Consider the following 23,622-nt stretch of genomic DNA (forward strand, 5'->3'; position numbering starts at 1 on the left):
GGGCCCAGATATGAAATCAATAGACCTAGTAACGTCAGTGGGACTTACAGCAGGCCCATGGGGAACAGCACCTCCTCCTGTCCAGGTCCAGTCATCTCTGCTGCCTTCTAAGAGGGAGGGGGAACATGACCCTATCTCCCCGCTGCTTCTCCCCCCCGTTTTGGGGGATAGATCGCAGCCAAAAGGGATGAGCAGGGAGCGATGCTTGGACTCAGGAAAGCAAAGAGAATGCAATCATGCCTGGTATCTGTGCAGGAGTGGAAAGTTTCCTTGCACTGTCTCCTTAACCCTGCACGTTCAAGCAAGGACAATGTGACCATTTGCAGGCAACTGCTCCCCTAGAAACTTAGCTGTGCACAAATCCCCAGGCCTAGAAAACATGTCCTGCATCAAAACTATGTGTCATAATTCTTTATAGGACCCAAGACCTTCAGCACCAAAGCATAGCCCCATACCCCTTGAGCACATCGTAATTTCTTTTGCTGGTCTTTGTAGTAGATTTTTATCTTCTCTAGGGACCAGCCACTAGATGGGGGCAGGGCGCATTACGCTAGTATGTTACATTCACTCAGAAAGTTTTCCCTGTGCAAACTGCTCCCATAGAACTTTTAATTTGCTGGAATCTTGGTGTTTCCAGGTTTAATGGAACATTTCTCTTTCAAAACCTTTCCCCATAGAAAGTTTCAAAGCCTGGAGTGACGAGGCATAAATGAACAATAACGGAAAAAGCTATTTGTTGAGGCCTAGTCTACCCCAGAAAAGGTTTGCCTGGTTAGCTGTACTGGTATAGCTACACCGGCAAACCTGCCCAGTGCAGCCTCAGTTTATGGAAGCAAAAGAGCATTTTTGCCTCTATAATTTATATCCATTCCCCAAAAGAAATAATTATATCAGCAAAAGCACTTTTTTTTTTTGCCATTATACCCGCATCTCCACTAGGGGCCGGTTTACACTAGAAACTTAGCTCGACCCGGCTTTGTGACTCAGGGGTGTGGGAACATCAAACCCCAAGCGATGTAGTTAAGCCAACCTAAGTCGCCAAGTAGACAGCACTTGCTACCACCTCTCAAGGAGGTGGATTACCTCTACTGACAAGAGAAGACCTACCATCAGCACTGAAAGTCTCTACCCAGAAGCGCAACAGCGCTGCTACTGTAACAGTCCAAGTGTAGACAAGCCCTCGCTGGCTGACCCTGATCCTCTTCTGCCCTCTGGTGGCACTGCCTTGCCTGTTCACACGGACCCCTCTGCTGTCACCATGCGGAACTTGGGTAAGACAGCGCTCTCTGGTGGCCATACACGAACCAGATCCCCTCCCACAATGAGCTGTGGCCCAATCCTTTTCCTCCAGCTAATTCTGGAGTGGGGTGGGAGGTGGGAACTGACCATGAGCCAGCAGGTTCGTTACACTATCTCTATATGGCCCTATGGCTTTGCTGGTGTAGAAATGTTGTTTAAAAGAAAATCACACGCCTAACGCACATTGCTGTACTGGCAAAAATTTCTAGTGTACAGCTGGCCTCACGCTGGTCAAATACCAAAACCATAATTTGTGAGAGTTTTAATAAGTAAAAGTGCCATTGTCAGCCGGCTCTGATTCGTATGGACGTAGTATAGAAGTTGGCCAAAGGAGGCCGTGCATTGGTGAGCCTTAGGTCAGATCTTCTGCGGGTGCAAATCGGTACAGGAGTCACACCCGCTGTGGCTCTGGCCTGTCGACTTTAATGCGACCACTCCAATTTACATCACCCAGCGACTCCAAATGAGCGATGTCAGTTACACCACAAAGAATCTGGTATAGAGACTTCAATGGGGCTTCTTTGCTTCACACACCCTAAGGATCTGGCCCACTGACTTCAGTGGATCTAAGCTGATTTATGCCAGTTGGGAATCTGGCCCCATGGAATGACACAGTGTTTATGGCCAGTGTACATTAGCAGGAGATCTGGGCAATTAACTTGAATAGAGCATTTCTTGTTTACACCTGGTCCACTGGCATCAATAGAGTTATGCTGACGCACAGCAGCTAGGGATCTGGCTTTCACACAGCTGAGTGGGGGAAAACAGTGATGTTTAAAGAATGATAGTATGAGTTTGATTCCCATTAGCACTCGCTCCCTTCATGGGTTTGGGGCTGAGGTGGGGGACGAAGGCTGGAAGACTGAAGCTGCTCACTGGAGGCAAACTTTTCAAAAGCGAATAGTGGTTTTGGGTCCCAAGCATGAAGCACCTCAAAAGGACTGGACTTGCAGAGAGCGCTGAGCTTATACAGGGTAAACTCATAGATTGTTTGCCCTCTATAACACTGATAGAGAGAAATGCACAGCTGTTTGCCCCTCCCCCCCCCAGGTACTAATACATACTCCGGGTTAATTATTTAATAAGTAAAAAGTGATTTTATTAAGTATAGAAAGTTGGATTTAACTGGTTCCAATTAATAACAGAGAGAAGAAAATGAGTTAGCAAGTAAAATAAAATAAAACACGCAGATCTATCTCTAATACAGTAATGAAACTGAACACAGATAAAAACCTCACCCTCAGTGGTGTTCTATTAAGCTTTCTTTTACAGACTAGGCTCCCCCTAGTCTGGATCCAGCAATCACTCACACCCCCTGCAGTTACTGTCCTCTGTTTCAGTTTCTTTCAGCTATCCTTGGGTGTGGAGAGGCTCTCTCTTGAGCCAGCTGAAGACAAAATGGAAGGGTCTCCCAGGGATTTTTAAAGACTTTCTCCTCTGGGTGAACACCCCTCGCACTCCTTGTGCAGAATCCAGTTACAAAATGGAGTTTTAGGGTCACATGGGCAAGTCATATGTCCCTGGATGATTGTGTTCCTTACCAGCCAAGCCACATTCCCAGGAAAGCTCAGATGTGGATTGGCATCTCTCAAAGTTCATTGTTAGCTTAAGTGTTTCTTGATTGGGAACTTACTGAGAAAAGTCTTTTCTCTGGAAGCTGACCAAATGCTTCACCGAGGCTACTTAAAATCAAACAAGTACCTAGCCAATATTCATAACTTTGAGAAAAAAATGATACATACATGCAAATAGGATGAATATATCCAGTAGATCATAACCTTTGCAGAGATCTGTTACATGGCCTATCTAGCATAAACCATATTCCAGTTATGTCATATTTCCAGCCATGAGCATATTTCTATAAAGAATTATGGGGTGCAATGTCACACTCTGTTAACCACTAGTTTGGGGAATATCCTCCTTTTTGCAGCCTGCCCTGACGTTGGCATTTTCAGTGAGGACTGCCCCAGGCACCTCCAGGTCACAGGAGGCAGGGAAGCCAGGTGGAGGATTTATGAGCATGACTCCTAGGGGAAGTAGGGGCATAGTGTTTCCTGGGTGTAGACCTGGAGTGACAGACTTTGAAGTTTCCGAATACAGAGATTGTTGGCTGTTGGTTGTTTCTACTGGTGTTCAGGGAAGCAGGACTTTGTGTCCATTCTTTGTAACCCCTCCCACACAGATTACACCAAAGAATATAGCTGTCTTGGATCTTCAATTTTTCCTCCTAATACAATCAACGCTGCTATGTCTCACAGATTGACAAAACCTACGAGAAGGGGGCACCAAAATTCCCTGGAGCACTGATAATGCCAGGAAAGCCTGAACACCGGTGGGGGACAATTTCTGCTTCCACAGTGAAGAAGGGAAGATTCAAAAAGATTTCAGTCTCCACAAAAAAATAATCCTTTGTGGATCAGCTCTTCACGGTGCCCAACTTGCACTGAAAACAGCAGGATGAAATATACCCCTAACCTCATAATCTGAAACGCTGGTAGAAATGGCATCATTTAATAACACACTAAGAAAGAGTAGGTCAAATTAATCCCAAGGGAACCAATTACGCCAAGGTGGCTTTGGTTCACTGAACGCATTTATTAGGTGTTATGGCTCTCGGAGCTCAGGAATTCCCAGTTGCTTCAGGGATCATGTCCCAAAGATCACACCTCTCACTATAAAATTTCCCGAATGCTCCAAACTGGCAGTTTCTATTGATTGGGAAATGCCACCACATCTCTCTCTCTCTTCTCAGCAGGTACGTGCTATTGTTCTGAATTACAGTCACAAAAACATGCAGACACCATGGTGATCAGCAGGTATTGAATTCAAGACCTCCAGCACTAAAAGCCTCAGCCCCAACTCCTACCCCTTCTTCTAACGGAGCGACCTCCTGGGTTGGAAAAAATAGGCAATTACATAGTCACTGAAGCCAGTGCTTTCCACTATGTCTCTGGGTTTTCATACAGGCTAAAGTAAATGCCAAAAAGCTTAATTTACACTGTAAGCAAGACTTACCCCAAACCACAGAGCTCCCCTTTTCCCCAAAAATGGTAGAAAGATTGGGACTCCTTTACTCACACCGCTTTTTGAGCTTACAAATAATCTCTTCACACTTAAACAATTTTCAACCTGATTCTGTTACAGCAGAGTCACAAGTCACTACTTGCTGCACAGATAAGTGAACAGGAGTGTTCATCTGTCAGGCAAGATTAACCTGTGTATCATTGCATTTACGCAGGGTCTATTTTATCAAAGAACTGGAATGACCAGCTGTGAACATCTGGCTCTCTGGAATAAGCCCTTACCTGAGCGGGTACTGATGTACATTGAGAAACTGACCTCTCTTTATCTTTACTTACTTAATTACAGAGAAGAGACAGGTTTTCCGAATCATCCACCTATTCACATCTCTGTAGCTGCCTGATCTGTGTTCACAGGAGATGGAAAAGGGAAATCACTCGGAGGCGACTGAGTTCATTCTCTCAGGACTGACAGATCGTCCGGAGCTGCAGGTCCCCCTGTTTGTGCTGTTCCTACTGATTTATGGTATCACCCTGGTGGGGAATGGAGGGATGATCATGTTAATCATGAATGATCCCCGACTCCACACCCCAATGTACTTTTTCCTCAGTAATTTGTCTTTCTGTGACCTCTGCTTTTCCTCGTTAATTTCCCCTAAGATGCTACTGAATTTCTTAGCTGAGAGGAAAAGTATTTCTTTCATTGCCTGCGCTGTGCAACTGTATCTCTGTATCATTTTTGCAGATGCTGTGTGCCTCTTGCTGGTTGTGATGGCGTATGACCGTTATGTGGCCATCTGTAACCCACTGCTCTATAGGGTCACCATGTCCAGGCAGCGTTGTAACCAGCTGGTGGCTGGGGTGTACGCTGTGGGGTTGGTGGATTCAATGATACACACGTGTTTTACATTTCGGCTGTCATTCTGTAGCTCCAACATCGTCAATCATTTCTTCTGTGACATCCCCCCACTGCTGGCAATCTCCTGTTCTGACACCCGCATCAATCAGATTGTGATCTTTGCTTTCACATGCTGCATTCAGGTGATCAGCTTTGTGCCTGTCCTCCTCTCCTATGTCTATATCATCTCCACCATCCTGCAGATCCACTCTGCCGAGGGCCAGCGCAAAGCCTTCTCCACCTGCTCTTTCCACTTGACTGCTGTGGTCCTGTTTTATGGCATCCAACTTTTCATGTATTTACGTCCCCCCTCCAGCTATTCCATGGACACAGATAAAGTGGCCTCAGTGTTTTACACACTGGTGATCCCCATGTTGAACCCGCTAATCTACAGCCTGAGGAACACGGAGGTGAAGGATGCCCTGAGGAAAGCAATGAATAAACTCCTAACCAATTCTTGAAGCTGCTAAACTCAGTACTCGTTTAGTGGTGGCGAGTGGAAATGGGTGAATTCAATTCACATCCCATTGCAATGTAATTTCGCAGAGCCTATGGTAGTATTGTTCCTTATTCTATTGTTATTATTATTAATTTGTTTGTATTGTAACAAGGTCTGCAGGCCCCAACTGAGATCAGTGGACAAAACACTGGAAGCATCGCAGGGCCAGAAAGAGATAACGATTCTATAGACTGTTAGCTAGGAGCACCCACCTAGAGGGTGAGATGCTCAACTTCACCTCTGTGTTCCGAGGGTTATTTAATGAGTTATCCACAGTAGAACAACTTTGAAAGGAGCGATTGAAAACAACCCAGACTGGAATAGCACAGCACTCAGGGGCTGGGATGCTTTCTGGAAATGCAGGAAACCTAAGTGCAGAGTGTGACCATTTCAGTCACAGACACCCCCATTGGGACTGTCACCTGATGTTCTGAAATTAACTCTGAGCCCATTTTCCCTGCCAGCCTGGGCCTACAGAACCCTGCCTTGTTGAGCCAGACATGCTAGCCTGCTGCAGCACAGACCCAGGGTCTCGGCCACGACCCCAAAGCTGCAGATCTAGACTGAAACCAGCTCAGCAGGATACCAGTCTCCACCACGCAGACACCGAGCTCCCAATGGGATCTAAACCCAAATAAAGTAATTTTACTCTGTATGAAGCTTATCCTGGGTAAAATGATAAATGTTCACCCTCTATATCACGGATAGAGAGATATTCAGAGCTTTTGCCCCCCCAGGTAACAATTATTTATGCTGCATTTACAAATCAACAAAAGTGATTATATTAAGGATAAAAGTAGGATTTAAGTAGGAACAGACAGAACAAAGTAAGTCACCAAGCAAAATAAAACAAAACATGCAAGTCTAAGCTTAATACACTCAGAAATACAATTGCAAATGTTAACTTCTCACCCTGGTTGTTACTTCAGGTAAAATCTTTCTCAGGACAGATACCTTTTCTGACCTGGGTCCAGCCAGTTCTCACCCACCCCTGTGGTTACAGTCCTTTTTCTTCCAGGTGCTTGCAGGTATCTCTGTGGGATGGGGCGGCCGTCTCTTATGGAAGCTGAAGACACTCATTGTTTGCTTCCCAACTTGATATAGACCTTCCCTAAGGTGGGAAACCTTTGTTTGAAGAGGGATTTCAGTATCAGGTGACATGGTCACTTGTCACTGTAAGATCCCAGTATCCATTCTTCCTGGGTTGGCCCACACATAGCCTGAAAGGCTTGCAGGTAAACAGCCATTCACAGTTCAGTGATTCTGAAGCACCTTTAATGGCCTCCACTTAATATGTCTACATCAGTAATACAAGTTTTTATCTTATTCTCCTAATTCCAGACACTGAAATAATCCATGTAAACAAATAGGATGAACACACTTAGTAGATTATGGGCTTTACAATGACATGTTACAGGGGGCACTTAACATAAAGCATATTCCAATTATGTTATATTCATAAGCATATTTTCATAAAGCATATGGAGTGCAGTGTCACACATAGCTTTGCCCAGCACTGGACAGAAGGGGGAACTGAACCTGGATCTACCACGTCACATGTGAACACCCCAACTACTGGGCTAAAAATTACAACGGGACAGACCACCACCGCTTTCTACGGTGGTTGCGTTGCAATCGGCACCTAAATCCTCCCCCCGCACACACACATTGTTTTGGAATAAAGCTATTAAGAGTATTTGTAACACATTTGTGAATAGTTTCAGGTCAATCCAAACGGTATTGTTTTTGACAATAAATTATTAGTCCAGAAGAAATTCACCCATTTCTAGACACCTTTTTGTCCCAATGCTGGAAAATTTCTTAAAGAGATCTTTGGACAAATAAAGTGGAATACATTTGCCCCAGTTTTGTATAATTTTAAAATGTCCTCACGGGAGAGACAGCGATACAGACTGGCTGATGCTATGGACCTCTGTGTTTTATTTCCACAAGGAAACACATGGTAACAACATTACCTGAATGTGCTGTGCACACCTATTGTTCTGGGAACAAAGATGCTCCAGGGAGCAAATCTCAAGGTTAACAAAGCCAAATTTAGCCTGTGCCACCCAAGGATGCAGCTACAAAGGTATTAAGGGTAATGTTGGTGTGGTTAGCAAACAGGGAAAGATTCAACTCTGATTCTACGGTTCTGATTTTAGGGTTCTGAGAAGATGCTTCTTCCGTCCTCAACTCATTGTAAGTGAAGGGAGGAAAAACAAAGAGGTGTCACCAAGTCATGGGTAAACAAGTCAGTTTCAGAGAATTTCGGCCTTTAATTGAAATGACAGTGAGCCATTCATGGGAGGGCAAGGAAGGAATTATCCTGAGAGGAGAAATGTAAACTTTTCTGAACATGTTTACCTACCAAAAGAAGGAAAGAGCTTTATCAAGTGAGGGAGAAGAGTGATGGAAAAGGAGAGACAAATAGTTTTAAGAGGAAGGGGGAAAACTCCCCCACCAATTCAGGGAATGTCTAAGCCCATTACATTAACATTAGCTATGGTCTGCAGCAGCGCCATGTTGTGGATTGTTTCCACATTGATGGAAGGTTTTTCCTTCTATGTAGTTAATCCACTTCTCCGATAGGCAGTAGCTCGGTCAATGGAAGAATTACACTGAGGATCAGTACAGGCTAACTGCTTCGCACAGGGTGTGAAAAGTCCTCCCTCCCGCCGTACGACAGAGCTCTGTTGTTCTATTTTTTAAGCATAAACCAGGCCTCAGAGAAGCTGCTGATGGAAAAGACCAGTTGGGAAATCCAGTCCTATCTCCCTGCCAGGGCATCAGAATCCCCGTCGGTTCTTTTTGTTCAGGCTAGTTGGAAATATTCCACCTGTCCCAGCTTCCCAGTAGAGATTATTCTGCATTCTGATTGAGCTCAGTGTCAGGATGTGTGTGTAGTGGGCACTCTGTCTGTCTGTGTGGGTTTGGTGAGCACTGGGCAATATGTGTGTGCATATGGTGCGGGGTACAGTGGAGCTGAATGTCAAGTCTAGGCAGGTGTGTGTCCCTTGCCCTCCCCAGTGCTCAGGCTGGTGTCCCCCCTCCTGCCAGTGCAGGGCTCCTTGTGAGGTCATAGAATCATAGGACTGGAAGGGACCTCGAGAGCCCATTTAGTCCAGTCCCCTGTGCTCATGGCAGGACTAGGTATTATCTAGACCATCCCTGACAGGTGTTTGTCCAACCTGCTCTTAAAAATCTACAGTGCTGGAGATTCCACAACCTCCCTAGGCAATTTATTCCAGTGTTTAACTGCACAGACATTTAGGAAGTTTTTCCTAAAGTCCAACCTAAACCTCCCTTGCTATAATTGAAGTCCATTGGTTCTTGTCCTATCCTCCCCACAACAGACACTGTTTTGGAATTTTATTCCTAAACTCTATGTGATGGCTTGGGTCACAGAAACCTCTTTGGGACTGCCACCCGATGTGCTGAGACTACCTCCGAGCCTGTTTTCCCTGCCAGCTTGGGACTTCAGTACTTTACCTTGTTTGAGCCAGACACACTTGCCTGCTACAAACAAAGATACAGGTCTGTACCATGTCCCCCACGAGCTGAAAACAGCTTAAGAAGTGCTCCTGTCTCCAGCACTCAGATGCCCAACTCCCAATGGGGTCCAAACCTCTAAAAAATCCATTTTACTCTGTATAAAGGTTACACTGTTTAAACTCATAAATTGTTCACCCCCTATAACACTGATAGAGATGCACAGCTGTTTGCCCCCCCCCCCCAGGTATTACTACATACTCTTCATTAATTAATAAGTAAAAAGTGATTTTATGAAATACAAAAAGTAGGATTTAAGTGGTTCCAAGTAATAAAAAACAGAACAAAGTAAATTACCCAACAAAATAAAATAAAACACGCAAGTCTAAGCCTAACACAGTAAAAACTAAATGCAGGTAAATGTCATCCTCAGAGATATTCCAATAAACCGCTTTTATGGACTAGACTTCCTCTTAGTCTGGGTCCAGCAATCACTCATATCTCTGTAGTTACTGTCCTTTGTTCAAGTTTCTTTCAGGCATCTCTTTGGGGTGCCAGCTGAAGACAAAATGGAGGGGTCTCCTAGGGGCTTATATAGTCTCTCTCTTGTGGATGGAAACCCCTTCCATCTCCTATGCATAATCCAGGTCCAAGATGGAGTTTTGGAGTGACATGGGTAAATCACATGTCCATGCATGACTCAGTTCCTAACAGGTCGACACCACATTCGCAGGAAAGCTCAGATGTGGATTGGCGTCTCTCAAAGTTCGTTGTTTGCTTAAGTGTTTCTTGACTGGGCAGTTACTGAAAATAGTCTTTTCTCAAGAATCTGACTAACTGCTTCACTCAGACTACTTAAAAACAAACAAGTACCTAGCCAATATTCATAACATTGAATGGAAAAATGATATATGCAACTAAATAGGGTGAATATATCCAGAAGATTATAACCTTTGCAGAGATATGTTACATGGCCTATCTGACATAAAACATATTCCAGTTATGTCTACATTCATACGCATATTTCTCTACAGTATTATGGGGTGCAACATGACACTCTGTTTCATGGAGTATAAGTTATAGGAAATAAATAAAATTATCAAAAGAATCGGGAGGGAGCTGGCATGCTCAGAATTATTTTGTAGCAGCATCTGCAGAGATGTTGCAGAGATCTTCAGTGTTAATAACCTCCTTTTTCAGCCTGCCCTGATCTTGCATTTTCACCGAGGACTGCACCAGGCACCTCCGGGTCAGAGGAGGCAGGGAGAAGGAGTTATGAGCATGTCTCCTAGAGGAAGTAGGGGCATAGTGTTTCCTGGGCACAGACCTGGGGTGAAAGACTTCGGAGTTTCTGAATACAGAGATTGCTGGCTGTTGGTTGTTTTTACTGGTGTTCAGGGAAACAGGACTTGGCGTACATTCTTTGTGACTCCTCCCCCACGGATTATATGGGTCATCAATTTTTCCTCCTAATACAATCAACCCTACAATGCACAGATAATACCAGCCAAGCCTGCACACCCATGGGGGATAATTTCTGTTACCATAGTGAAGAAGCGAAGAGTCATCTCTCGGCCTGCCAAGGATCTCCTTGGGGGAAGTGATGACCACAATGTCCTTCTGCATCTAAAGCCATGGATCAGTGCATGGGCCCATCCCTGTGGTGACCTCACCCTTTCATGTCAATCGGACACGACTGTCAGTCAGCACCACAACTTTGGTGTTACTGGGATAGTTTCTAGGTTGGTGGCTGTGACATACCAGGGTCCAACCCAGACTAATCAGCAGCTGTGTCACATCTGCCTGCAACCTTGCAATGCCTTGCTGAAGTGGCTTCCACCTGGGCCACTCACAAACAACCGTCTAGCAGGCAAATCACACTGTGAGCGTGTGTGTAACTGCAGCCTGGCCAGGAATAGTTGGGTCACGTCCTGTGCTGCCCAGTCCTCTCTTCTACCATAGAAGTTGCATTGTCCATTATTTCTTTAACAGCACTAACATGCATGCAACTTAGTTTTTCAGACATGTCTATTTAAACACATTGGTTTAGATAAAACAATAAAACAAAGTGTTTTGACTACAAAGATAGATTTTAAGTGAGTGCAGATAACGAGGCATAGAAGTCAGACATGGTTACAAGAAAAATAAAGCTAGAATGCAACTTGTGCCTAAGTTAACAAATGATGTGAAATTCAAAGCAAAAGTTTCCTCACCACATACTTTCAGCCGTCTTACTGACTAAACTTCTTAGGTCAGGACCCCTCCCCCAGTCCAATGGCTGCTTCCTTTATCCCTTCAGATGCGGTGAATCAGTGGGCAGAGGCAGAGAGAGAGAGAGAGGTGCCTTGGGATGTCTGCTCCCTCTTTTTATAGTCCTATCCCCCCTTTGAGAACCATTTCCACCTGGTTACCGGAAGACAAAATGTCTATGTAGAAGGATGTTCCCTGCTGCTTTTTCCTCACCTTTTGGGGCTTCCTTTGTTTCCCTTCCTGCTTGATGACTCTTGTTACTGTTTAGATACAAAATTAAGCAGAGCACACATTTCTTTGTAAGACAGACCAGTTTGCCAGCCTGAGTTTGGAACATGTATTAATAACTGGATAGAGTGTAATCTTCACATAGAGTTACTACTCACTTAAGGTGGTAGTTCTGTTCCTGAAAAATGCGACTTTAAGTGAAACGATGTTAAGCGAATCCAATTGCTCCATAAGAATTAATGTAAATGGGGGGGGTTAGGTTCTAGGGAAAAATTTTTTTTGACAGACAAAAGGCATTATATACGTTTTAAATAATTTTAAACAAGCAATTTAATACAGGTGTACGTTTTTAAAACACTGTTAAAGAAACAATTTAATACTACAATCATTATTGCTGAGTATGAAGCCTTGGGGACATCATTGCTGAGTACGAAACAATGGGAGGTGCCCCCACCTTACCCCACACAGGCACAGCCCAGTGGCACTGCAGACAATGAGGCAGGAAAGGAGGCTGATGTTGCCATACATAGGAGAAGCATATTGCACAGCAGCAGCGGCAGCTTTCCCTACTGTGGAAGCTCCAGGGGCGGGGGGCTCAACACTCGGCCTGCCCATTCCACCCCTTCCCCCAACACCCCACCCTTAACCCACCTCTTCTCCCCCCCTCCTCCCAATTTCCTCTGCACGCTGCCTTCTTGATCCTTCCCCTGCCTCCTGAATGCTGCAAACCTGCTGATGGCCATGGGCATGAGGTGGGGGGAGTGGGTCGAAGGCGCTGATCTGTCGTATCTGCCAGCAGGAGGCGCTGGGAGGGCATAGGGGAGCTGATAGTGGGGCTGCTAGTTGTGGACATAGCAGGCAGCCAAATGACGTTATAGGAGAGCATTACACAACTTTAAACGAGCACATTCTGTAATGGAGCAGGGACGTAAGATCGAAACAACATTAAGCAAGAGGACATTAAGTGGAGAGTTACTGTACATTATCAAATATATTGTATTAATATTTACGATGAGAGCATGGCTATTTCTAATTGACTCATAGATTTATTTAGCATCTTAAAGCTGAACTCTGTGTGCAGATAATATGCATGCAAGAGGGATAGTTTTGTGAAATGCAGAAGTCCCGTAGCATGCTGTGGTCTCCTCCTGAGCTCCTCTGGTCATCATGTAGTCTCCATCATGCACAATGAGTGAACCTATCCTTTCTACTTTGGGGAGTGACCTAGCAAGGGAAGGACTTATGATACCATGGTGATTGGCATGGTATAAATAGCTCGAAAATCTGGAGTACTCTTATATGTCTTACAGGTTTTACATTCCACCTATTGGGGCCGGGACAATGAGGTAATTCTGAAACCAGGAATGACTGAGACGATATCAGCTACAGCTGCAAACAATTAATATGTTTCACCTGTATCTAACTTTCTGTTCCTTTGATTCCAAATTTGTTCCTAAGGCTGGGGGGAAATTTTTCTTGAGAAGATTTTTTCATGGGAAATTAGCTTTTCCATGAAATTATCTTTTACCTGGAAATTATAACCTTTCCTTTCAAAATACCAAACTCCCCATCTCCCTAAACCATGGCTGTGGGACACTGGTGATGTTCCAGGGCAGTTCAGCAAGAGGAGAGACAATCATGCATCATGAGGTATGTAGTCCAGCCTGGGAGCCTGGGACGTGGAAGAGATTGGTGCTGTGTGTGCTATCTGATGCACCCCTGTGGTATTTCCAAGCAAAAGGATGGTCTCCACAAATAAACCCCCTTTGTGGATCAGCTCTACACAGTACCCAGCTTGCACTGAAAACAGCAAGATGAAATATACCCCTAACCTCATACTCTGTAACACTGGTAGAAATTGCATCATGTAATAACACAGTAGGAAAGAGTGGGACTAATTAATCCCCAGGGCATGAATTACACTGAAGGTGGCTTTGTTTCACTGAATGCATTAATTAGGTGTTATGGCTCTCTTAGCTCAGGTATTCCCAGTTGCTGCAGGAATCATGTCCCACACATCACACATCTCAGTATAAAACTTCCCGAATGCTCCAAACTAGCAATTCTGTCGCTGGGGAAACGCCACCACATCTCTCTCTTCTCAGCAGGTACGTGCTAATATCCTAAATTACAGTCACACACACACATACAGACATCATAGTGATCAGCAGGTATTGAATTCAAGACCTCCAGCACTAAAAGCCTCAGCCCCAACTCCTACCCCTTCAGCTAAAGGAGCGACCTCCTTGCTTGGAAAAAATAGGCAATTACATAGTCACTGAAACCAGTGCTTTCCATTATGTCTATAGGTTTTCATACAGGCTAAAGTAAATGCCAAAAACCTCATTTAGCACAGTAAGCATCTTTACCCCAACACGACCTACCAAGCCACAGAGCTCCCCTTGCCCAAAGAGATTAGAAAGATTGAGATTCCTTTACTCTCACCCCTTCTTTAGCCAAGGAATAATCTCTTCAGACTGATTCTCTCACAGGACAGTCACAAGTCACTGTTTTTTGTTTGGATTAGTGAACAGGAGTGTTTGTGTGTGGGGCATGATTAACCTCCATGTCATTGTATTTGCATAGTGTGTGCATGTTATTGAACACCTGGAATGACCAGCTGTGAACATCTGGCTCTGTGGATTAAGCCCTTCCCTGAGCGGGTACTGATGTCCATTAAGAAACTGATCTCCATTTATCTTCACTTACTTCATTACAGACAAGAGACAGGTTTTCCGCACCATCCACCTGCCCACATCTCTGCAGCTGTCTGATCTTCCAGGAGATGGAAAAGGGAAATCACTCGGAGGCGACTGAGTTCATTCTCTCAGGACTGACAGATCGTCCGGAGCTGCAGGTCCCTCTGTTTGGGGTGTTCCTACTGATTTATGGTATCACCCTGATGGGGAATGGGGGGATATTCTTGTTAATCATGATTGACCCACGACTCCACACCCCCATGTACTTTTTCCTCAGTAATTTGTCTTTCTGTGACCTCTGCTATTCCTCGATAATTTCCCCTAAGATGCTGCTGAATTTCTTAGCCGAGAGGAAAAGCATTTCTTACACTGCCTGCGCTGTGCAACTGTATCTCTCTGTCCTTTTTGCAGATGTTGAGTGCTTCTTGCTGGCTGTGATGGCGTATGACCGTTATGTGGCCATCTGTAACCCACTGCTCTATACGGTCACCATGTCCAGGCAGCTTTGTAACCAGCTGGTGGCTGGGGTGTACGCTGTGGGGTTGGTGGATTCATTGATACAAACGTGTTTTACATTTCGGCTGTCATTCTGCAGCTCCAACATCATCGATCATTTCTTCTGTGACATCCCCCCACTGTTGGCGCTCTCCTGTTCTGACACCCGCATCAATGAGATTCTGATGTTTGCTATCATGTGCTGCACTGGAGTGGGCAGCCTTGTGACTGTCCTTCTTTCCTATGTCTATATCACCTCCACCATCCTGCAGATCCGCTTTGTCGAGGGCCGGCGCAAAGCCTTCTCCACCTGCACTTTCCACTTGACCGCGGTGGTCCTTTTTTTTTGCACTCTCCTCTTCATGTATTTACGTCCCACCTTAAGCTATTCCATGGACACAGACAAAGTGGCCTCAGTGTTTTACACGCTGGTGATCCCCATGTTAAACCCCCTAGTATACAGCCTGAGGAACACGGAGGTGAAGGACGCCCTGAGGAAAGCAATGAATAAACTCCTAACCAATTTTCACTCAGTGCTGGTTTAGTGATGTGGAGTGGAAACAGGTGAATTCAATTCCCAGCCCATTGCAATGTAATTTCCCAGAGCCCATGGTCGTATTGTTCATTATTGTTATTATTATTAGTTTGTTTGTATTCCAACAAGGCCTGCAGGCCCCAACTAAGATCGGGGCTTTATTAGGCTATTACTCCAGTAAAATTCCGGGAGGCACCTGTTTCACATGTGTGAATATCTGTGATGTGCTTTGAAAGCACAGAGCTATTTGTATTGGGAAAGAAGAGGGGGGGCATCAAATCTATCTCCCTCTGCTTTGTTGTGGGTTTGGTTTCGTTATGCAGTTGCAAGTATGAAGTGTGTGATTTCTATGGCTGAACCAAAGGGAGTTTTGCACACCCTCCTGATTCTCTGCAGCCCTTTATGTCCCCTATGGGGTTGTTGTAGAGACTGTGTACTGGTTGGTATCCATGCATGTGGAGGAGAAAGGTGATTTCCATCACAATGGCCTTTATTTTAAGTTAAGGGAGCAACAAAACAAGTAAGTACAAGGGTAACATTTCTAAAAGAGAGCATGGTGTGTGTGCCTCCTCTGTGAGAATCTGCACTGAACTGAATACAACATAATATGGAAAGGGTAGGTTTTCTCAACCATATGAATTAAACAGAAAGAAAAAGTCATAGCAGACACTAGATGTTTATACCACATCAGCTATGAGGTCTCACTCTTAGTTCTTCTGGAAAATATTATGGACTGTGAAGAATAGGGATTTGGGGAATTGTACAAATTGGGTTATGGTGAGTGAGAAATGGATAGAGCTGGGGCAATAGTTGATTTTCGAGTTCATGGGTGTTTACAAAAAAATGAAAAACAAATTCAGTTCCACCTGATTCAAATCTGAAAATTCCCTAAATGTTTGGCAAGTTGAAAATATTGACAAAATTTCCTTTTGAGTCAAAGGAAATATTTAGCATGACCAGAAATGGAACATTTCCTTTCCTTCCTGGATACTTTTCAATGTAAAAGCTAAGACAATGCAGGGCCACAGTGACAAAATGGATAGGAATGGAAGAGGCGGTAATGGCGCTGCTTCCCTCGTAGACTTTAACCCAGTGATTAGATCACTCCTGTGGGATGTGGGAGATCCAGGTCAATCCCACCTCTGTCTGATGGGAGAAGCCATTTGAAAGTGGGTCTCCCACATTGCCGATCAGTGCCCTGGCGACTGGGTTATGTTCTGTCCTGGATCGTTCTCAGGACTGGTCTACGCTACTGCTGTAAATTGATCTCAGTTACGCTACTTCAAGTTGACTAAGTTAGTCTGACTTACAGCGGTGTCCACACCGCGCTATGTCAATGGGAGAGTTACGTAACTGAAGTTGTGTAACATAGATCATCCAACAGCGTTTCTGTAGCCCAGCCCTGAGAAAGATCCATGGTGGAACATAGTCTCTGAGGGAGGTGGAGTACAGACTTCAACAAGTGAGTCCTCTCCCATCAACTTAGGATTGTGGATAAAGCATGGGAAGAATCATAGGACCAGAAAGAGAGAATGACTCTATAGAGTGGTAGTTTGGGACACCCACATGCTAAACTTCATGTCCCTGTTCCAAGGGTTATTTAATTTGTTATCCACCATAGAACAACTTTGAAAGGAGAGATCGAGAGGAACCCAGACTGGAATAGTACATCACTCAGTGGCTGGGATGCTTCCTGGAAATGCAGGAAACCCAAATGTACCTCTTTGCCCAGCATGGGACAGAAGGGGGAATTGAACCTGGATCTCCCACCTCACAGGTGAAAACCCGAACTATTGGGCTAAAGATTACAAAAGAGGGAGCACCACCACCTCCTACTGGTGGCCACTTTGCGACCAGCACCTAAATCCTCCTCCCCCACACACATTCTTTTGGGACAAGGCAATTAGGAGACTTTGTAACCCATCTGTGAATAGTTTCAGGTCAACCCCAACAGCATTGTTTTTTACAATAAAATATTAGTCCAAAGAATTCACCCATTTCTAGATACTCGTATGTCCCAATGCTGGGAAATTACTTAAAGAGACTTTTGGAGAGGTGACCAACACGTGAAGTGGAATACAGTCACCTCAGTTTCGTATCATATTCAAAAGATCTCAGGGGCAAGACAGCGATCCAGACCAGCTGCTGCTCTGGCCCTCTGTGTTCCATTTCCACAAGGAAAGACACGGCAACAACATTAATAGCATGTGCTGTGCACACCTCTTGTGCTGGGAGCAAAGATGCTCCAGGGAGAAAATCTCAAAGTCATCCCAGGAAGCATCTCCAGAGGTTTTAAGGGTAATGTGGGTGGGGTTAGCAAACAGGGAAAAATTCGTCTCTAAGTCTGATTTTAGGGTTCTGAGCAGATGCTGCTTCCGTCCTCAACTCATTGTAAGTGAAGGAAGGAAAATCAAAGTGGTGCCACCAAGTCATGGGCAAACAAGTCAGTTTCAGAGCATTTTGGCCTTTAATTGAAATGACAGTGAACCATTCATGGGAGGGGAAGGAAAGAATTATCCTGAGAGGAGAAATTTTAACTTTTCTGAACATATTTACCTATCAAAAGCAGGAAAGAGCTTTACCAAGGGAGGGAGAAGAGTGACTGGAAAAGGAGAGAATAATAGTTTTAAGAGGAAGGGGGAAAACTCCCCCATTGATTCAGAGAATGTCTATACTAAAGCCATTACATTGACTCAGCTATGGTGTGCAGCCGTGCCATAGTATAGGTGCTTTCCACATTGATGGAAGAGGCAGTAGCTAGGTCAATGGAAGAATTACACCTAGGCTCAGTACAAGCTAACTGTCGCACACAAGGTGTGAAAAATTTCCCTGCCCTGTGCGACAGAGCTCTGTTGATCTAATTTTTAACCATATACCAGGCCTCAGTGAAGCTGCGGATGGAAAAGACCAGTTGGGAAATCCAGTCCTATCTCCCTGCCAGGGCAGCAGAATCCCCTTCGGTTCTTTTTGTTCAGGCTAGTTGGAAATATTCCAGCTGTCCCAGCTTCCCAGTAGAGATTATTCTGCATTCTGATTGAACTCAATGTCAGGCTGTGTGTGTCTATTGGTTTCTCTGTCTGTGTGCGTGTGTGTTTGGTGTGCAGTGGGCACTGTGTGTGTGTGTTGTGTGATGTGGACACTCTGTGTGTGAGGGGTACAGTCAGGGCCAGCTCTAGGTATTTTGCTGACCCAAGGTAAAAAAAAAAAAAAAAAGCCCGGAGTGCCTCCGCTGAAGAAGAAAAAAACAAACCCCGGAATACTGCCGCCGAAGCAAAGTGCTGCCCCAAGCACATGCTTGGAGCACTGGTGCTAGAGCCAGCCCTGTGGAGGCAGGTGCATGTTCCTTGCCCTGCCCAGTGCAGAGCAGACAAGCATCCCCCATCCTCCCAGTGCTCTTCTTCTGTGACATCCCCCCACTGCTGGCAATCTCCTGTTCTGACACCTGCATCAATCAGATTGTGATCTTTGCTTTCACCTGCTGCATTCAGGTGATCAGCTTTGTGCCTGTCCTCCTCTCCTATGTCTATATCATCTCCACCATCCTGCAGATCCGCTCTGCCAAGGGCCAGCACAAAGCCTTCTCCACCTGCTCTTTCCACTTGACCGCTGTGGTCCTGTTTTATGGCATCCCACTTTTCATGTATTTACGTCCCCTCTCCAGCTATTCCATGGACATAGACATAGTGGCTTCAGCGTTTTACACGCTGGTGATGCCCATGTTGAACCCCCTCATCTACAGCCTGAGGAACACGGAGGTGAAGAACGCCCTGAGGAAAGCAATGAATAAACTCCTAACCAATTCTTAAAGCTGTTATACCCATTACATGTTTAGTGATGGGGAGTGGAAACAGGTGAATTCAATTTCCATCCCATTGCAATGTAATTTCGCAGAGCCTGTGGTAGTATTGCTCATTTTTATATTGTTATTATTATTAATTTGTTTGTATTGCAACAAGGTCTGCAGGCCCCAACTGAGGTCAGTGCAGAGAACACGGGAAGGATCACAGAGACAGAGAAAGAGAGAGAATGATTCTAGAGACTGGTAGCTAGGAGCACCAACCTAGAGGGTGAGATGCTCAACTTCACGTCTGTGTTCCAATGGTTATTAAATTAGTTAGCCACATTAGAACAACTTTGAAAGGAGAGATTGAGAGCAACCCAGACTGGAATAGCACAGCACTCAGGGGGCTGGGATACTTTCTGGAAATGCAGGAAACCCAAGTGCAGAATGTGACCATTTTGGTCACAGACACCCCCATTGGGGATGTCACCTGATGTGCTGAAATTACCTCTGAGCCCATTTTCCCTGCCAGCCTGGGCCCCCAGAACCCTGTCTTGTTGAACCAGACACACTAGCCTGCTGCAAGACAGTCCCAGCCTCTGGGTCACGCCCCAAAGCTGCAGCTCTAGATTGAAACCAGCTCAGGAGGAGACCTGTCTCCACCACGCAGACACCCAGCTCTCAATGGGATCTAAACCCCAAATAAAGTAATTTTACTCTGTATGAAGCTTATCCTGGGTAAAATGATAAATGTTCACCCTCTATATCACGGATAGAGAGATATTCAGAGCTTTTGCCCCCCCCAGGTAACAATTATTTATGCTGTGTTTACAAATCAACAAAAGTGATTATATTAAGTATAAAAGTAGGATTTAAATAGGAACAGACTGAACAAAGTAAGTCACCAAGCAAAATAAAACAAAACATGCAAGTCTAAGCTTAAAACACTCAGAAATCAACTGCAAATGTTAACTTCTCACCCTGGTGGTAACTTCAGGTAAAATCTTTCTCAGGACAGATACCTTTTCTGACCTGGGTCCAGCCAGTTCTCACCCACCCCTGTGGTTACAGTCCTTTTGTTTCCAGGTGCTTGCAGGTATTTCTGTGGTGGGGGAGGCCGTCTCTTACGCCAGCTGAAGACACTCATTCTTTGCTTCCCAACTTGATATAGAACTTCCCTAAGGTGGGAAACCTTTTTTTGGAATTCTACCCCCGTCTGGAAAAGTACAAGCTTCAAGATGGATTTCAGTATCAGGTGACATGGTTACATGTCACTGTAAGACCCCAGTCTCCATTCTTCCTGGGTTGGCCCACACATAGGCAGGAAGGTTTGCAGGTAAACAGCCATTCACAGTTCAGTGATTCTGAAGCATCTTTAATGGCCTCCACTTAATATGTCTGCATCAGTGATACAAGTTTTTATCTTATTCTCCTAACTCCAGATATTGAAATAGTCCATGCAAACAAATAGGATGAACACACTTAGTAGATTATGATTTTTATAATGATATGTTACATGGGGCACTGAGCATAAAGCATATTCCAGTTATGTCCTATTCAGAAGCATATTTTCATAAGCATATGGAGTGCAGTGTCACACACAGCTTTGCCCAGCACTGGACAGAAGGGGGAACTGAGCCTGGATCTCCCACCTCACAGGTGAACACCCCAACTACTGGGCTAAAAATTACAATGGGATGGACCACCACCGCCTCCTACGGTGGTTGCGTTGCGACCGGCACTTGAATCCTCCCCCCGCACACACACATTGTTTTGGAATAAAGCTATTAAGAGTATTTGTAACACATTTGTGAATAGTTTCAGGTCAATCCAAACGGTATTGTGTTTGACAATAAATTATTAGCCCAGAAGAAATTCACACATTTCTAGACACCTTTGTGTCCCAAAGCTCGGAAATTTTTTAAAGAGACCTTTGAAGAGGTGACAGACAAATAAAGTTGAATACATTCACCTCAGTTTTTTATCATTTTAAAATGTCCTCACGGGAGAGACAGCGATACAGACTGGCTGAATCTCTGGACCTCTGTGTTCTATTCCCACAAGGAAACACACGGTAACAACATTACCTGAATGTGCTGTGCACACCTGTTGTCCTGGGAGCAAAGATGCTCCAGGGAGCAAATCTCAAAGTCATCAAAGCCAAATTTAGCCTGTGCCACCCAAGGATGAAGCTACAGAGGTATTAAGGGTAATGTTGGTGTGGTTAGCGAACAGGGAAAGATTCAACTCTGATTTTACGGTTCTGATTTTAGGGTTCTGAGCAGATGCTGCTTCCGTCCTCAACTCATTGTAAGTGAAGGAAGGAAAAACAAAGAGGTGTCACCAAGTCATGGGTAAACAAGTCAGTTTCAGAGAATTTCGGCCTTTAATTGAAATGACCGTGAGACATTCATGGGAGGGCAAGGAAGGAATTATCCTGAGAGGAGAAATTTCAACTTTTCTGAACATGTTTACCTACCAAAAGAAGGAAAGAGCTTTACCAAGGGAGGGAGAAAAGTGATGGAAAAGGAGAGAAAAATAGTGTTAAGAGGAAGGGGGAAAACTCCCCCATCGATTCAGGGAATGTCTATGCTAAGGCCATTACATTAACATTAGCTATTGTGTGTAGATGTTTTCCACATTAATGGAAGGGTTTTTCCTTCGATGTAGTTAATCTATGTCTCCAAGAGACAGTAGCTAGGTCAATGGAAGAATTACAATGAAGCTCATTACAAGCTAACTGCCTCACACAGGGTGTGAAAAGTCCCCCCTCACACCCCCGTACGGCTTTACTCTGTTGATCTATTGTTTAAGCATAAACCAGGCCTCAGAGAAGCTGCCAATGGAATAGACCAATTGGAAAATCCAGTCCTGTCTCCCTGCCAGGGCAGCAGAGTCCTCTTCGGTTCCTTTTGTTCAGGCTAGTTGGAAATATTCCAGCTGTCCCAGCTTCCCAGTAGAGATTATTCTGCATTCTGATTGAGCTCTATATGAGGCTGTGTGTGTCTGTTTGGTGTGCAGTCGGCACTGTGTGTGTTGTGTGTAGTGGGCACTGTGTGTGTGTGCATTTGGTGTGCATTGGGCACTCTGTGTGTGCATGTAGTGGGGGGTACAGTGGAGCTGAATGTCAAGTCTAGGCAGGTGTGTGTCCCTTGCCCTGCTCCTTGTGAGATCATAGAATCATAGGACTGGAAAGGACCTCGAGAAGTCATCTAGTCCAGTCCCCTGCGCTCATGGCAGGACTAAGTATTATCTAGACCATCCCTGACAGCGGTTTGTTTGTCCAACCTGCTCTTAAAAATCTCCAGTGATGGAGATTCCACAGCCTCCCTAGGCAATTTATTCCAGTGCTTAACTGCCCTGACAGTTAGGAAGTTTTTCCTAATGTCCAACCTAAACCGCCCTTGCTACAATTGAAGTCCATCGGTTCTTGTCCTATCCTCCTCCCAACAAACTTTGTTTTATAGTTATATTCCTAAACTCTGTGTGACAGCTTGGATCACAGAAACCCTTTTGGTACTGCCACCCGATGTGCTAAGACTACCTCTGAGCCTGTTTTCCCTGCCAGCTTGGGACTTCAGTACCTTCCCTTTTTTTGAGCCAGACATGCTTGCCTGCTGCAAACATAGACCCAGGTCTGAAACATGTCCTCCACAAGCTGCAGGCTTAACTGAAAACAGCTTAAGAAGTGCTCCTGTCTCCAGCACTCAGATGCCCAACTCCCAATGGGGTCCAAACCGCTAATAAATCTGTTTTACTCTGTATAAAGGTTATACCGTTTAAACTCATAAATTGTTCGCCCTCTATAACACTGAGAGAGAGATGCATAGTTGTTTGCTCCCCCAGGTATTAATACATACTCCATATTAATTAATAAGTAAGAAGTGATTTTGTTAAATACGAAGGTAGGATTTAAATGGTTCGATGTAATAAAAGACAGAACAAAGTAAATTACCAAACAAAATAAAATAAAACACGCAAGTCTAAGCCTAACACAGTAAAAACTAAATGCAGGTAAATCTCATCCTCAGAGATATTCTAATAAGCCTCTTTTATGGACTAGACTTCCTCCTACACTGGGTCCAGCAATCACCCACATCCCTGTAGTTACTGTCCTTTGTTCATGTTTCTTTCAGGCATCTCCTTGGGGTGCCAGCTGAAGACAAAATGGAGGGGTTTCCTAGGGGTTTATATAGTCTCTCTCTTGTGGATGGAAACCCATTCCATCTCCTATGCAGAATCCAGGTCCAAGATGTAGTTTTGGACTCACACGGGTAAGTCACATGTCCATGTATGACTCAGTTCCTTACAGGCCGACACCACATTCCCAGGAAAGCTCAGATGTGGATTGGCGTCTCTCAAAGTTCATTGTTAGCTTAAGTGTTTCTTGACTGGGCACTTACTGAAAATAGTCTTTTCTCAAGAATCT

General features: G+C 44.7%; 2 protein-coding genes across 4 annotated transcripts; both read left to right on the forward strand.

Moving 5' to 3' along the window:
- The first annotated feature begins 4,739 nt into the window (after positions 1–4,739).
- LOC128835651 (olfactory receptor 8U9-like) lies at positions 4,740–5,678 on the forward strand. The gene has a single exon (XM_054025237.1). It carries the CDS (start codon positions 4,740–4,742, stop codon positions 5,676–5,678), a length of 939 nt encoding a protein of 312 aa, XP_053881212.1.
- An 8,790-nt stretch (positions 5,679–14,468) lies between these two features.
- Positions 14,469–19,218, forward strand: LOC128835653 (olfactory receptor 1019-like). Of its 3 annotated transcripts, none has more exons than XM_054025238.1 (2): positions 14,469–15,107; positions 18,901–19,218. In XM_054025238.1, exons 1-2 carry the CDS (start codon positions 14,469–14,471, stop codon positions 19,216–19,218), a joined length of 957 nt encoding a protein of 318 aa, XP_053881213.1. The 3 variants fall into 3 exon arrangements, with proteins under 3 accessions (XP_053881213.1, XP_053881215.1, XP_053881214.1); XM_054025240.1 differs by having other exon boundaries at positions 14,469–15,089; XM_054025239.1 differs by having other exon boundaries at positions 14,469–15,008; positions 18,820–19,218.
- Positions 19,219–23,622: the final 4,404 nt, after the last annotated feature.

This window comes from Malaclemys terrapin, chromosome 4, assembly GCF_027887155.1.
Source record: "Malaclemys terrapin pileata isolate rMalTer1 chromosome 4, rMalTer1.hap1, whole genome shotgun sequence".
In the NCBI taxonomy this organism is placed as follows: domain Eukaryota; kingdom Metazoa; phylum Chordata; order Testudines; family Emydidae; genus Malaclemys; species Malaclemys terrapin.